This window comes from Ischnura elegans, chromosome 9 (assembly GCF_921293095.1).
Source record: "Ischnura elegans chromosome 9, ioIscEleg1.1, whole genome shotgun sequence".
Lineage (NCBI taxonomy): Eukaryota > Metazoa > Arthropoda > Insecta > Odonata > Coenagrionidae > Ischnura > Ischnura elegans.
This window is the reverse complement of record NC_060254.1, coordinates 24948651-24962491: the sequence shown is the minus strand read 5'-3', so window position 1 is coordinate 24962491 and position 13841 is coordinate 24948651. Positions and strand designations below refer to the sequence as shown.

At 40.2% G+C, this 13841-nt stretch overlaps 1 protein-coding gene across 5 annotated transcripts in view; it reads left to right on the top strand.

Annotated features, from left to right (window-relative positions):
- Positions 1-13841, top strand: part of LOC124166109 (myocardin-related transcription factor B-like) — a 298259-nt gene that overhangs the window by 263367 nt on the left and 21051 nt on the right. For 4 of the 5 annotated variants that reach the window (XM_046543755.1, XM_046543753.1, XM_046543756.1 and 1 more), the window contains one exon: positions 13164-13229. In XM_046543755.1, the coding sequence (XP_046399711.1) occupies positions 13164-13229 (66 nt within the window). Of the gene's footprint in view, positions 1-11106; positions 11903-13163; positions 13230-13841 lie in introns of those variants that run through there. The other variant, XM_046543757.1, reaches the window with a different exon arrangement.

Genomic DNA, 13841 nt, shown 5'->3' with positions numbered 1-13841 from the left:
ACGATATATTTTCCCAGAGATATCCTCCCGTCTTTCTCGAAATTATGATAGAATCTAAGTGAACATTTGAGGGTCTGATTTTTCGGGCTCATTTTAACAATAAGCAAAAAAAATATACTCGAAGACCGCCAACAAATTCAACTGTTGTATTTTTTTGTTTTTATGCAGTGTTGGCTTACCACTCCTTATTCATGGCAAATTTAATCCATGGTGCATATAACTTAAAGCCGGTGCGCGTGTCTGTTTACCAAGTTATTTGTTTCATACAGTGATTTCAAATACGTCCTTTGTGAAATAGCGACAATATACGGTTTATTCCTCCGACAATGGCTCAGTATGCACGGCCTCCGTCTCGTGTGCCACAGTGTAGACTTGAGACGTCAACAACACCTTGTTCCGTGAAATCAGTGAGAGATATGCCTTGGAGGAAGGTGGCTTGATTTAAGTGACTACATACCTGACCGGCGATCCGGAGATCCGAGTACGAATCCCAGCTAAGTTTTTTCAATTTCAAATTTCCATGACTCTCACTCAACCGCGAAAACCTTTAAACCGTGAATTAGCCATGAATTTCGTCATCAAACCTTAAAAATCTCCCAAACTTGATCGTAGAACTACGATTGACAGATGAAAAGAAAAATCGATGTTTCGATCATGTTTCAAGGCCGAGTCACGTGCAGACACTGTCCACAAATTAATCTGCGCACGTATATTTGAAGCGCAATTATTGGTCCTCGTGCCATGACGACACATTGACCTCAAGCCTGTGATTGGAAAACCGGTAACCGGTAAAGTGTTCATTAACCCTGGCAAAATATCGGACACTTCTTCACTTCCCTACCACCGTGCTCCCTCAATTGTCGCACTCACAACTTTTTGCCGGCCTTGATTTTGCTTACGATAGGTGACGTCATGAGACGTCATAGCACTTGGATTGCTGCGTTTGCATTCACTATGCAATTACATAGGCATTACGCTATGATAAAGCCTCGAACCTTGGGCAAAATCTCAAATTTTTCCGTCTAAAACTACTTTCTAGCGCCTGTAAGTACCAGATACCATTCGAAGCTAACTTGTCTGAATTTCCTTCATTTGTTTAAATTGTTTTTTATGTTTTTTATTTATTGTCGCACACTCCAACAGGAGCACGCATTAGCCGTTTTTTATGGTCCCAACAATCAACAAATGTACAACCGCAAACACATCTTTCTCCGCACCTTAATTCCCATTAGGGGTCGCTGTTCCCTTCTATTTGCCAACAAGTCACTCGATCCTCGAGATCCCTTTAAGTAAAACCCCTCTCCCTCAAATCATTCTCGACGCAATCTTCTCTTTGGACCATCGATCTTTCTCTTCCCTTCCATTAGCAAATAATGAATTCTGTTCCCCACATGCTCCTCATCCCGTCTTAAAATATGACCAAACCATTGCATCCTTCCATCTTCCACCTTTCCTGAGATCTTAAACCTCTGCCATCTCCCCTATCGTCTTATTCCTAATCTTATCTCTTCTTGTTTTCTCGTCATCCACCTCAGCTACACCCATTTTCTTTTCGTTGGCTTTCTTATCAGACCAGGTTTCACGAATTACAACCACAAACGGACATAGATGTAATGTAGGACTTCAGTTTCTCCCGGCGAATGGTGGCAGTAAATTCTTCTCGGGATTTCATCAGGGTAATCTCTTCAATCTCCATCGCTGCCAAATGGAGATTGATGAGATTACGCGGATGATCTCCCGAGAAGAATTTACTGACACGCAGAAGTAAATTTATCTGGCGGGACTGCAACCCGCGACCTTCGGATTGCAGGCTAGGACTCCACTCTACCGGGGTCTGCATACTAACAACTAACACTGTACCAACTGATGTAGGTCCCTAGCTGCGTGTTAACCCCGAGAACGGCCCTTTTTCTTTAATTAAAATCCGTGCACCCCTGTTTTTGCGTGCGTCGTGGTATTTTTGGGACGGACTTGTTGCGATATGCCCCTCGTTTATTTTCCCCGGAGGCCGTTGACATGCGAAGGTTTTCTCCCTCAAACCCCCCTCCCCGCCCCTGTCCGGCCGCAATAATGCGTGTGTTCCGGTGTTCAAGGCGCAACAAGTGGTTCCCCACCTAGGCCCTCCCCCGCCCCCACCCCGGAACAACCCCCACCCCATCCGTCACGTACGCACCCCCACCCTCCATTCGGTAAACCCTCTCCTACCTCTCCATTCACAACACGTCCCAATAAGAGGTTATGCCCACCCTCATCCCACACTCCTCTATCTCTCTCTAGGATCGTCGCTTAATCGAACTGTGCAACTTAACCCTCTTAATGCTATCCTTCTTCCTGGGGCGCTGGCGAAAATGCGGAGGGTATTTTCATAAAATGTAGCAACTAGGAAAGAAACAAGGCAAAGCTATTTTATTGCATATACAAAAGCGGTTTTTTATTATTGAGGTTAAAATGGTTAATATTGACAAAATATTTTTTACGTTTCCTATAATAAAATATATCAATGTAATAAGTTAAAGCTAATTAAATAATGTACTACGTAAGATCCGATGTATCGGTCCGCCGCACTTTTCGCCCGGCAAAAGCCGATATATCGCCCCGCCGCTCTAAAAGGGTTGATTCGCGGTTAGTAAAGGCCGAGGAATGATCCATTGATTCGTACATCAGAACAGTGCAACTTTTTCCCCACGGCCAGGGAGTAGTCTAACAAGGGACTGCATAGCGGAGACACCAGTCCGTCCCGTTGAAGATGGATTTTTGTTGTCACTTGTGGGCGCATCTTGATTGGTTTTCAAAAATGTCCACTGTGCGGCGATGAATTCAGAGCGATCCATTTATTCTCTATTCGCCATATTACGTTTACAATCGTGCAAAACGACGTTGCTAAGTGGTGACTTTGATGGATCACATCGTCGCGATAATTTATTGAGGTAAATAGCCCTAATTATACCTTATATCAGGCCTAATCATAGCTTATTTCTCCGTAGAATTCGGATCGCTCTGACCGTCAACGGCGCGAGAGCCGACTTATGTACAGGGGCATTCAACGGCGCGAGAGCCGACTTATGTATCAACCATTTAAATGAGCGGTGGGTGCAACGCTTCTAAAAGGCCACCGGGAGAATCTTCTTTTGTAATATTCGTGGAATTGTCATTCCAAGTTGGTGGATGTTGACGATCAATTTGTGCATCTGCTTACATCTGTATATAATTAGAAAGCCGAATTGGTGGAAGAGGAGTTGAATTATTTAATTATATTGACGATCTCACTGTCTTTTGAAGCTAAAAATCTTCTCAAAATCCGTACATTTGATCAGATATACGGTGGCCATCCATGGTGTGAAGATTTTTATTTTTCTGCATTCATTTGTGTTCGTTTGTGCATGCACGAAAATGAAGAACTTCTAACCACAAACAATCCAGTGAATTCGAGCAATAAGGTGTCATTATTAAGTATTAGTGGCTACAATTTAAAATTAAATGGCAATATTTCCTTGTCTTAAGAAGAGTTTATCTGTACGTATAACAAGTACAAACAAGTGTGCGTTTCCTATAATTTGTTCCGATAGTTTTTTTGTTGCAACGGAGATGTTAATAACTTTTCTTTTAAGTTTATCCTTTATTAAATTTATTGAAAGCTATTTTTTCTCGATTGTGCTATCACCATTGACGAGCCTATCTTCGAAAATAGGTCACACGTGTTCACGTAAGAGTCTCTGAATCTGTGCTGGCACATAATTTCTCACTTAAATATCGGGGATAGAATTTAAAATAGTTTTCTTTTTCTTAATGAAATGATCTCAAATTCTCACGTACCTACTCCTCCCATATAATGCCCTTTTTACTGACTCGTTTCTTCAGATGTTGTTGAGCTCTTTCACCGTAGCTAAAATATTCGGAGAGGGTGTCCTGAGCAATAATTTTCATTCTTTATCGTATTTCCTCACTTTTGTCGCCACGTTCATCAAGATTATGTACATTTCTGAAAATGTTTCTTATGGCTTCCTCCATTTCAGGAGTTGTTTAGTTATTTTTTCAGTCGTTAATTTTAAAGCCAGTTCATCCTTTCCGCTGTTTCGTAACCGGGGAAATATGTTCCTCTTGACTAAAGGATTCTGTGAACCGTATTTCTTCTTTCCAAGTGTAAATGTTTTGTTGTTTTCTAGGTTTTGTTAGATATTTCTGAAATTTATTTTGCCGGCAGGCGCTGAATTTTCTGACGAATTTTTCTGCTTTTATTGAATATCCAACCTTATTTGGTTTTTATTTCATGAGAAATTTCGCCCGAAAAATCAGAGGCAGTATCAATGCACTTAATTAAGTATGGTATTATAAATGGTTCTTAATTGTTGTCGTTCGGGAAAATTAAATTAAACAAATAATAATTTCTGTAACACACAGCAATTGTATCTTGTTCCCTTCTAAACCCTTTCTTTTAGGTTATTTCAATTTTAATTTTAGCATCCAATTTCAATTTTAATTTGTCGAAATTATTTTTTTGAGGATGAAAGTATTTGATCCATGATCAGGTGGTGTACATTTTTGCATTTTCTATGTTTAGTAAAAGGCAATGGATTTTTTACAGTCTGGGTCACCGCATGCCATTAAATATGAAACGAATAATACGCAATCAATGCATGGTATTAAGTCGTCTCTCAAGTCTCTCAAGTAACATTTTTTTCTGGTTTGATGAAAGCATGACAGTCATTAGAGTTTATGTTCCGTATGGAGACCTTTAATTGCCAATGACTTGAGGGCTTACCATACTATATAGGTTTTTTACCTTGTGATTTGATGACCGCATTTCAATATTTATTCCAAGTGATTTTTTGTTTATATTTACCATTTTACCGCATCATCATCGTAATTCAAAAATCGTAAGATTGGTTCTACGCAGCTCTTCATTCCTCTCTCATATCCGCTAGCCTTTTAATAGTGGCGTATTTCTTTTCTAACAACCTGAAAAACCTGCCCTATGTTATTCATTCGAGGTCGTCCCTTGCCCTTCTTCCCGTCCACCTATCCTTCGACGATTGTCTTCATCAGGCCATAACCGTCTATACGCAATTCATGAAAATATATATTTTTTTAAAATCAGCCTAAAATTACGTTGTCAGCCTGGCCTGCTCGTGTCAGATGGTGTTTTTCTCGCGTGCGTGCAACACGAGCGTCAAAATCTCCCTCCCTCTGCCTCTGCTTCCAGCTCCGTGCGTGTGTTTTTGGCGCGGCGAAAAGGCCGCGTTTCGTCACGCTTTTTTTTATTGGGTCCATTCGCGGGTCAACGGCGCGCATTTCTCCGCAGTCTCACGTGTTTAACCTTTGCTTTCTTCATCGCTAAAGGCCGTGTATTCGCTCCCGTGCGGTGACGTGACCGTTTGGCCGTCTGCTATACCCGCTCCGTCATTGTATTCGACTTCTTTATCTTTAAGATAATGTACGCCGCACACGATTATTGTTTCGTTCAAATTTTTATGCACCAATTCTCTGGGCCGGAACTCAAGTTAATAAAAGCTGTCGTATTGTGTGGTATTGGAAAGCGTGCTAGCCTAGCGGGTAGAGAGCTGTGCTGCCTTTCCATGTGTGGGTTCGAATCCCGGATGAAACTTTCGGACACCCTCCACGTGTAAATCCACATGGTGCGAGGTTGCCATAGTAAACTGGCCTACAACCCTGAATTTTTATTATTTCACGCCTGTGGTGTAGTCTAGGGAGGTTCTGGATGCTTGAAAAACAGCTTTTCATCGAAGAAATAGTGGTATTTGAATTTAAGTCTTGAGTTTTGAATTTTTTTACTTAATTATTATGATAGATATTCTGTAAAATTAGATTACCTATGCCAATGCTTTCGTCACTATTTTTCTCTTACTTAATCGATTCTATCGCTTCTGTAGGTATGGCGCGTTTCCGGAAAGTTATTAAGCCGAAAGATATCTGTTTTCAAATGCTAAAGAAATCTAAGCTTAGCGTTTGTCATTCAGTATTTTTCAGCTCTGAACCTAATTCTTATAAAGGTCACATGAGGAAAAATCTGCGTTATGTATTACGTGGGATCACTAATCTTTTCCTGCATAGTCTTAAAGGTTTAATATTTGAGAGTTTAGCGCAATATCAAGTTTATCCTAGTCGAATGTCCGAAAGGCGACTGTTTTCATTGGTCCTGAAAGTGTTGATTTCTTCGATGACGAGAACATTGACTACTAAGCAGTGCTTATCCGAGAGTTGAATACCCTCTCTTCAAATGTTCAATACGACTGACAAAAGGTATGCTGACATATAACGTACCATCTTGGGATTTAATACGGAGGAAATGGCCAACAGAGAAGTCTTTTAAAAAACATGTCAATAAGAAAGATGTCACCATCATCAAGGGGCATTTCTTGCTTTTCAGCGCAAAAAAAATCTATTTTTCATATTTCTTGTTTACCCATTGTTGATTGCTTAATTTTTTGACCTGATCTGAATTAGTGTCCCAGCATATAGCACACTTACATCGCTCATGTTATCGTCTAAAATTTATTTTTTTCTATTTTACACTTCCTTCGTGATTCTTTTGGTTCCGCGCTGGCATTGCTGACTAATCGAGCCACCCTTTCACCCAAGTCTTGAAACTTTTCATTCTGTAGTATTCTTAGTTTTCTGAGAATACACTCCACAGTTGTCTCCCGCCTTCGTTGATTCTTAAATCCATTTTAATGCCTCTATGACCCAATTCGCTTGCGTGAGTCGCCCAATGGAGAATCGCCCTGCTCATTTATCATCCAGGGACTCGTGGGAGGAAGATAGATATTTTTTTCTTTCCGGAACCGTTGCCAGAAGATTCCAATGGCTTTGTATGCCGACAAAATTCGAATCTTATGTGGTGGGAGGACTTTAGGGAGGGGGGTAAATGTTTCTGTGGACCCCCAGTGGGGTGGAATGGGGTGTCTCCGGATGTCTCGCGGAGGAAGGAGTTCGTTGAACGCTTTGCAGCGCGTCAAATCCCAAATTAACTCCCTAACGATGCTAAATCCGTCCATTTTAAGAGCCGCGTTTCGCCAATACACTCTCTCCCCGATGCACGGCACAAAACACAAACCTCCCCTTCCATAGTTTACCCCCTCTTCGGCACCACAAGTGTGCCTTCCCCTCCACCGCAAATGGTTCTGCTTTTACTACTGTGCCTGGGGGTCTCGTTTTCATTGTAGCGGTCTCGTAGACGCTCCAACCCCACCAGACTGCTCCTTCCCTTCCCCACACTGAAATTCGCATGCTTGGGGCGGTTGTATAGGAAGATCAGTCAACGTCCCAGGGCTACCCCTGGGGCTTGTGTCGGTATATGCTCCCCTGCTCCTTGCGTGGTTAACTGCTGCCTGTGGATGTTTACGAGTGTTCCGCCATTTAGAGATAGAATCTGATGAAAGCAGACCTAGAAGCGCGAATATTAAAATGGAGGATTTTTCTGGTTCGGTACCCGCTCCAGGTGAATTTTTTTTTCATTACGTTTTGGTACCGTTGTGGAAATAGGCTCCAGAAGGCGGTTTTTTCATCTTGGAATGTTAAAAAAAACGTGCATCTTCTATTTTATGTTATGTTCTTTGTTCATACTAGGAATTTGAAATGCACATCTTTTTTTCGGATCATTATTTTAACGATTTTGAAAATATATTTCTTGAATCAACCGCAAAGTTCCGCTTTAGGCCCGCATGAATTCTGAACGTATTTTTCCAAGCGATGCACGGGGAATTTGACGTTGTTGGTTAAAGGGACCGAGCGGGAGGGTGTGTTGTGGGCGCCGCGGTCACGGTTTTGGCCTCCATGAATTATGAAAGTTTTCATTTGACGCTGTTTTGAGAATTGACTCTAAGAAACAGAGGCTACAAATCCCGGACATTAAAAAAATGTGATTTTTCTAAAGTTTTCTTAATTCTTTGCCCTATTTGAGTATTGGCATAACTGCATTTCTGTTTTAAAGTATTTTATCCGCGGGAAAATCACACATTTAATATAAAGTATATAATTTAATGCACCGTGTAACGCAAAACTCCGTATTGGGCCCGCACGAATTCTATTCGGGTCTATTTGCTGCGACTTTTGGGGTAATTGACTTTTCGGGGAATCGGCTTTTCGAGCTTCAGGAATTGGAACGGATCGGTAAGCTCGGGTCGGAGTCCCGTTTTGGGCCCGTATGAAATATTTAAGTTTCCCTTTGTTGCTGTTGGGGGAATTGGCGTAGAGAGACGCCAGCTATGATCTCGGGAAATGTAATAAAATGCGATTTTCTATGAATTTCTAAATTCTTTGCCCTACCTAGGTTTCAGTATTATTTTAATTAGTACTTTTGTATATTAAAATGTTTTTTTCCGCGAGCAATTACTTCATGACTATATTATAAGGTCCGTGGATTGTTTCCCGGTCTAGGTCAAACTTTTTCCATACGCTTTCGCTCATCATTCACCACCGCCGTTTTATCGTCTTGTGTTTGTGTTACTATGTCTCTGTTTCATCATCTATTTATATTTATTTTTTTATATTCGCTTATGGCGACCTGAGTTATTTTAAATGTTTGTGTGTATTTAGGCGTCGTTTGAATGAATGAAGTAGTATTTAAATTACATGAAAATATCCCAGGTTGGGCAGAAACACAGGATACAAAAAGATAAAAAAAACACTAACTGAGCTAAATTTTCGGTGGTATACATCCATCCACCTTCCTCAGAGTTAGGTAGGAGACTGATACGTTAATATATATTCATTAAAAGGCAAAGAAAATGACAGGAACATATAGTAGAAAATGGACTAGGACAGCGGTGCTGTGTGAGGTTGTAAAATCCAGTAATCAAAAGTAGAAGTGCTGATTGAGTGGGACTCAAACTCAGAGCCTTCCAGTTTCGTGTCGTCTGATCTGCTACTTGCGCCGCCAGGACGCTTAAATTCATTACTATTTCGGCGGGATTTTATGGTAAAGAGAACCCCTTTAACGTGGTCAACATGGGTGGCTAAAAGATGGCACTATATAGATTTGTAAGTGGTATATAAAATATATTTTAATGTACCGTGTGCCGCAAGGCTCCGTATGCCATAAAGAGTTCTTATTTTCGAGTGTTATGGGAATTGACTTCTTGTGGATGGAGGGCTGTGTGGGGGCGGGTCGGGGTCACTTCCCACACGTGCCCCCGTGACCCTTGTGGGGGGCGGTGGCCGTGCAGACGGCGGGGGCAGAGGTGGCGAGGAAGTAGGAAGGGAGTCGCCCCCTGGGAAGAGGGGAGGAGGGTGCGTGTGGAAGTGATTTGGAGGGAAGGCGTGCGTCGCCGCTCGAGGAGGCGCCGCGTGCCTCGAATCCCAATGCCCCCTCCCCCACCCCCGCTTCCCCCACACCCCTTCTGTCCCTAGGACGTTTCATTCACCTCCTGAGATTGGTGCGTTTCGCGTGGTCAAGACTGAAGCGATATCATGTAGTGTGCGCGCCAATATCGACATCAATCGAATAAATTATAGACTACTTCCGTTTTCCAAAAGGGCGTGCAAGAAAATTGGAATTAGCAAAATTAAGCGTTATTGGGGATTCTCTCTCTCTTACATTTTCAATGGCCTTGGTAATTATTGTCATATATTTTAACACGAATTTAGGTATTCGTATGATAATAGATTGATGAATTAAAATTTACTGGCAAAGTTCCACGAATGCTCTAATTCACTTCACGACTGGCATCAATATATTTTGTATAATATTCACTCTTAATTAATTTATTGGCAATAGCCGAATTCCGTTTTTGAAAAGTGCGTGCAATATTCTTGAAATTTGCAGAATTAGGATTTCTCAGCGTTTCGTTTACATTTTTTGGTCGTCCGTGCGGAAAATTGTAGCGGCCTCAATTGAGTAATTCTTGTGTAATAGTTGTGCGTCTTTGTCCTCATTATGTTATTTTTCAATGATTTAAGTTGCTTCCCGATTGTGGTGTTTCTTATTGTGCGTAGCGAAACGATTTCATGAAGTGAATCTGTAGCACTATTAGATTTTCCCCCGTCGACGTCCTGTTTCTAATTTTGTCGGAGATTTCTTTTTTTATTGTTTAAATTATTTTTTAACTAAGCAGACTTAAAATTTAAATGCGTAGTCTTTGTAGAAATGTTTTTTCTCTTGTAACGTGCATATTTTTATCGTCAATTTCCAAATTTTTTATGAAGCTTTTCATCATTTTACGGCTACGGCTGCAAATCAGTTTTATTTCGCGTCTGCGGTGCAACATAAATTTCGAACTCTATTTATTTAATCATGTAAATTATTGACCGGTATAAAGCACGTGTTGTTTCTACGGGCTTCATCCAGAGGCATGGCATTGTCTACGAGGAAACTTTTTCCCCTGTATTGAGATATAACGCATTGAGATTTTTAATTTCCCTTGCTGTGGAAATGAACTTGGGCATACTGTCATTGAGGTGAATCCTAAGTGGAACGAAATTTAGGGGATGTTTCATTGAAATTAGCATGTACTTGGGCGAAATGAGGGATCGCTGATGGTAATCGGTGGCTTCCCCCGTCTGCGGCGATTCATTCACCTCCTGGGGTTGATCCGATCGTATAGAAGACCTCACCCCCTAGTGGAAAGTTGTCCCCACGCACACAAACACAGTCGCAGTGCCGAATGCCAGGGTGCCTGCCTTCTTCCACCGGAACTTCCGCGTCCACCTCCTCAGTACCGCCTCCGCCGCCGCCCGTCGAGGTGATCACAATGACGGCGACTGCTGTCGTTCGGTTGTCACAGCTCCCGCCATCACCCAGTCGAGTCGATCCTCTTTCAGCAAAGATTTTCGCTTAGAACTTGATGAACCAATTGCTACGTTTTGTTCGTTTTCATCTTTCTACAAATCATTTTAGGCGTATCATTTCTCCAGTTTCGTCTTGAAATAGCAATCCCCAAAACTTTTATTCGCGGTGTTATCGAAGTTGTGCGGCTAATTTCTATCTAGTGAAGTGCTCCGAAGTTTATAATAGAGTTGGATTTACTTTCTTCTGATTACGATGATGGCGAACAATGTTGTGATTACTGGGTGTTGAATGTTGTAGCCGACACCACGAAAAAGGTCGTAATCAACGAAGATTGTGGCTTGGACCTGAGGAACTTGCTTCACCGTGTTTTTCGCTTTCTTTGTATTAATTTACTTTCGTTACTTCAGCTTTCGTATATTGTATTTTCAGGTGATTGTATTTTGAGGACCCGGTTGGCGTTCAATATAATTGTTGCCAATGGTGGCTGCCATTTGACAGTTCATTCTGACATCCAGTGGAGGTCCTTTTGAATGCAGATTGTAAGGTTATTCTTTTGCGCGTGTTTTTACGATTCTCGGCAACTTCCTTCGAGGTGTTCTTCGGATTCATGGAGCATTGGAGGACTCATTGTCTCCTATCATCTGTTTAGTGTCATCATAAAGAAACCGACGTATTTTAATGCGTATTTGCGGTAGGATCAGAGACGGAGCGTGAAGTGTCTCGAAGTGTGTTCTTTTTATGAATTGTGAAGCTATCATATGATATAATGTGCTATGGACCCTGTGTCATCCTCCGGGACGGAAAATTCCTCTTACCACTGGGATTTTTACTCTCTGTCTCGAATGAAAATCGCTGCGATCGGTATTTAGGTGTGATGAATCGGTTGAGAATGTGAAATGAAGAATCTTTTCTAAATGTGGTTATTTTTTGTGACAATTGTTTATTCAGTGTACTAGAATACCTGTGAACATAATCAGTGCCGACAAACTCTGCTTTTTGGCATTAGCTGTCCCTTGCAAAAAAGCCCATGTCGGGTGAAAGCTTTCCCATAGATTCTTGTAGTTATTCTTCAGAGATCGATTAGGACTTACTCAATGGGTGCCACCAATAAACATGTGCTGGGAAAGCCTGCTGCTAGAGCATATGACTATCTCAGAGGTGAGATGTGCGAAGTGATAATTTTATTCAGTTAAATCTTAAAACGCGTATTTTGTGTGCGTTGATATGGAAATAAATCTCTAAGTGCCAGCCATGCCCACTTGCGGACTTCAATCAGTGCTCAACCCAGTGTTAAATCCTGGGTTAAACAAAATTATCTAGCATTTTTATTTTGTTGAATATCTACATTTTCTGCAAGCAGTTAATGTTATTGATTATTATACGAAAATAATCATCAGTCACTTAATACAAAAGATTTATGATTATGAATGGAATTTGGCCCAGCTAGTAAAGTTTTTGAAGAAAGACATTGCTTCAATATGCCAGCAATAATTCCAACATTCCCCCGAGAGTGGAGAAAAGTATGAAATTAGCCTGTGTTAATTAATTTTTTTCATTAAGAGTTCTTAATTTCTATATTCAGCTGACAAATAATGATATAAAAGCCATAAAAGACAGCTCGGTTCAGTGATAAATTAATGCCAGATAAAAATTATTTTAATATTTTATGTTTTCCTAAACAGTGACTATTTTGTATCACCGGAACCCCTCTGAATATGAATCTCCATTATGAGTGAAAGTAGCTACTACAAATTTCATTTCTCTGGACTGATGTCATAACTCTTCTGGAATGATAACTTGGAACATTTCTCAGCCATTTCTGTAGTGTATTTGAGCATGAAATATCTTTTTACTGATTTTATTCACCTAATAATATTTTAATTGATGGTAAAAATGACTCACCAAAATCTTGTGGTTCAGATGAACATTTTCACCAAACCTTTGACGGTATTATTAAAAATGTATTCTAATATATGCTTACACTTTTCTTGTCATTTCATTTTTAGGGATGTGTTGATCTTCCTTAATGCAAAAAATCAATAAGTCAATAAGAAGTAATATTAAAGCCAATATCAAAGTAATCTTGTATGGAAATTTTTTATTCTGCCGGCATCATTTATGTTAAGCCTTTTGTCAGCACAAGACAAACAGTGTCAGTTTTCTCTCAGTACAAGGCAATGGGAGTGGGCTCTAGTCAACTATATGAGCCAATTGATAACAAAATACGGCCAGGCTGAAGCAAACTCTATCCGAATGAAGTCTAGATGATGTCAGTCGCAGGAAATTTTATGTTATTTTATATTTCTACCATCTCAAAAAATTCCTTACAAATTTTTAGTGATTGCTTTCTGTTATTGTAATTTCATTATTAGTTATTAAGAAATCATGTTATTACATTCTTATTTTGTTTTCCTTCCAGCGTTGAAGGTGAAGTTAATGCTGAGGAGGCCCATAAATCAGTTGGTTGCACAGGGGATCATGCCACGTAAGTTTCGAAGATGCATCTAGCATCAATTAAATTCTCTACAGCTTCATTTTTTATCTTTTACAATAATTTTCTCTCAGTGTATAGTACTGTGAAGTGGTACTAGAAAGTGTAGTCAATGAAAAAGAGTACATATTTAGTTTCTCACAAATTTTTTGCATGCGATTGACAATTGGCCATGACTTTGATACTCCTATCAATGCTCTTAATTAACTGTTTTTTTGCACAGAATTAATTATCTGTGGTATTGCTCATAGCTTCTAAATGAGGGAAATGGCTTCACTAAATAAATTTACTACCAAGTGTGGTTCTCTGTACATTACATTTTGTTAAATAGTGTAGGCCAATGGCTGATGTATTCTCAGCTAGATCACAATTTTTTTCATAATAATTACCCAGCCTATTTCTACATAGTTTCAAATTTGTTCTTTAAATTTGGATTTTCAAAATGATCTATCATAAAGTCTATTGTGAATGCTGATGCAATTAAAGGGATTTCATGAATATCAGTTAAATGGAAATAGAGATTGTTTGTTGAGTATTTTTGTGTGGTGATGGTGAATTTTTTCGGAGGTAGCTTAAACTGCACTTCTGTAATAGGTGTGGCTAATC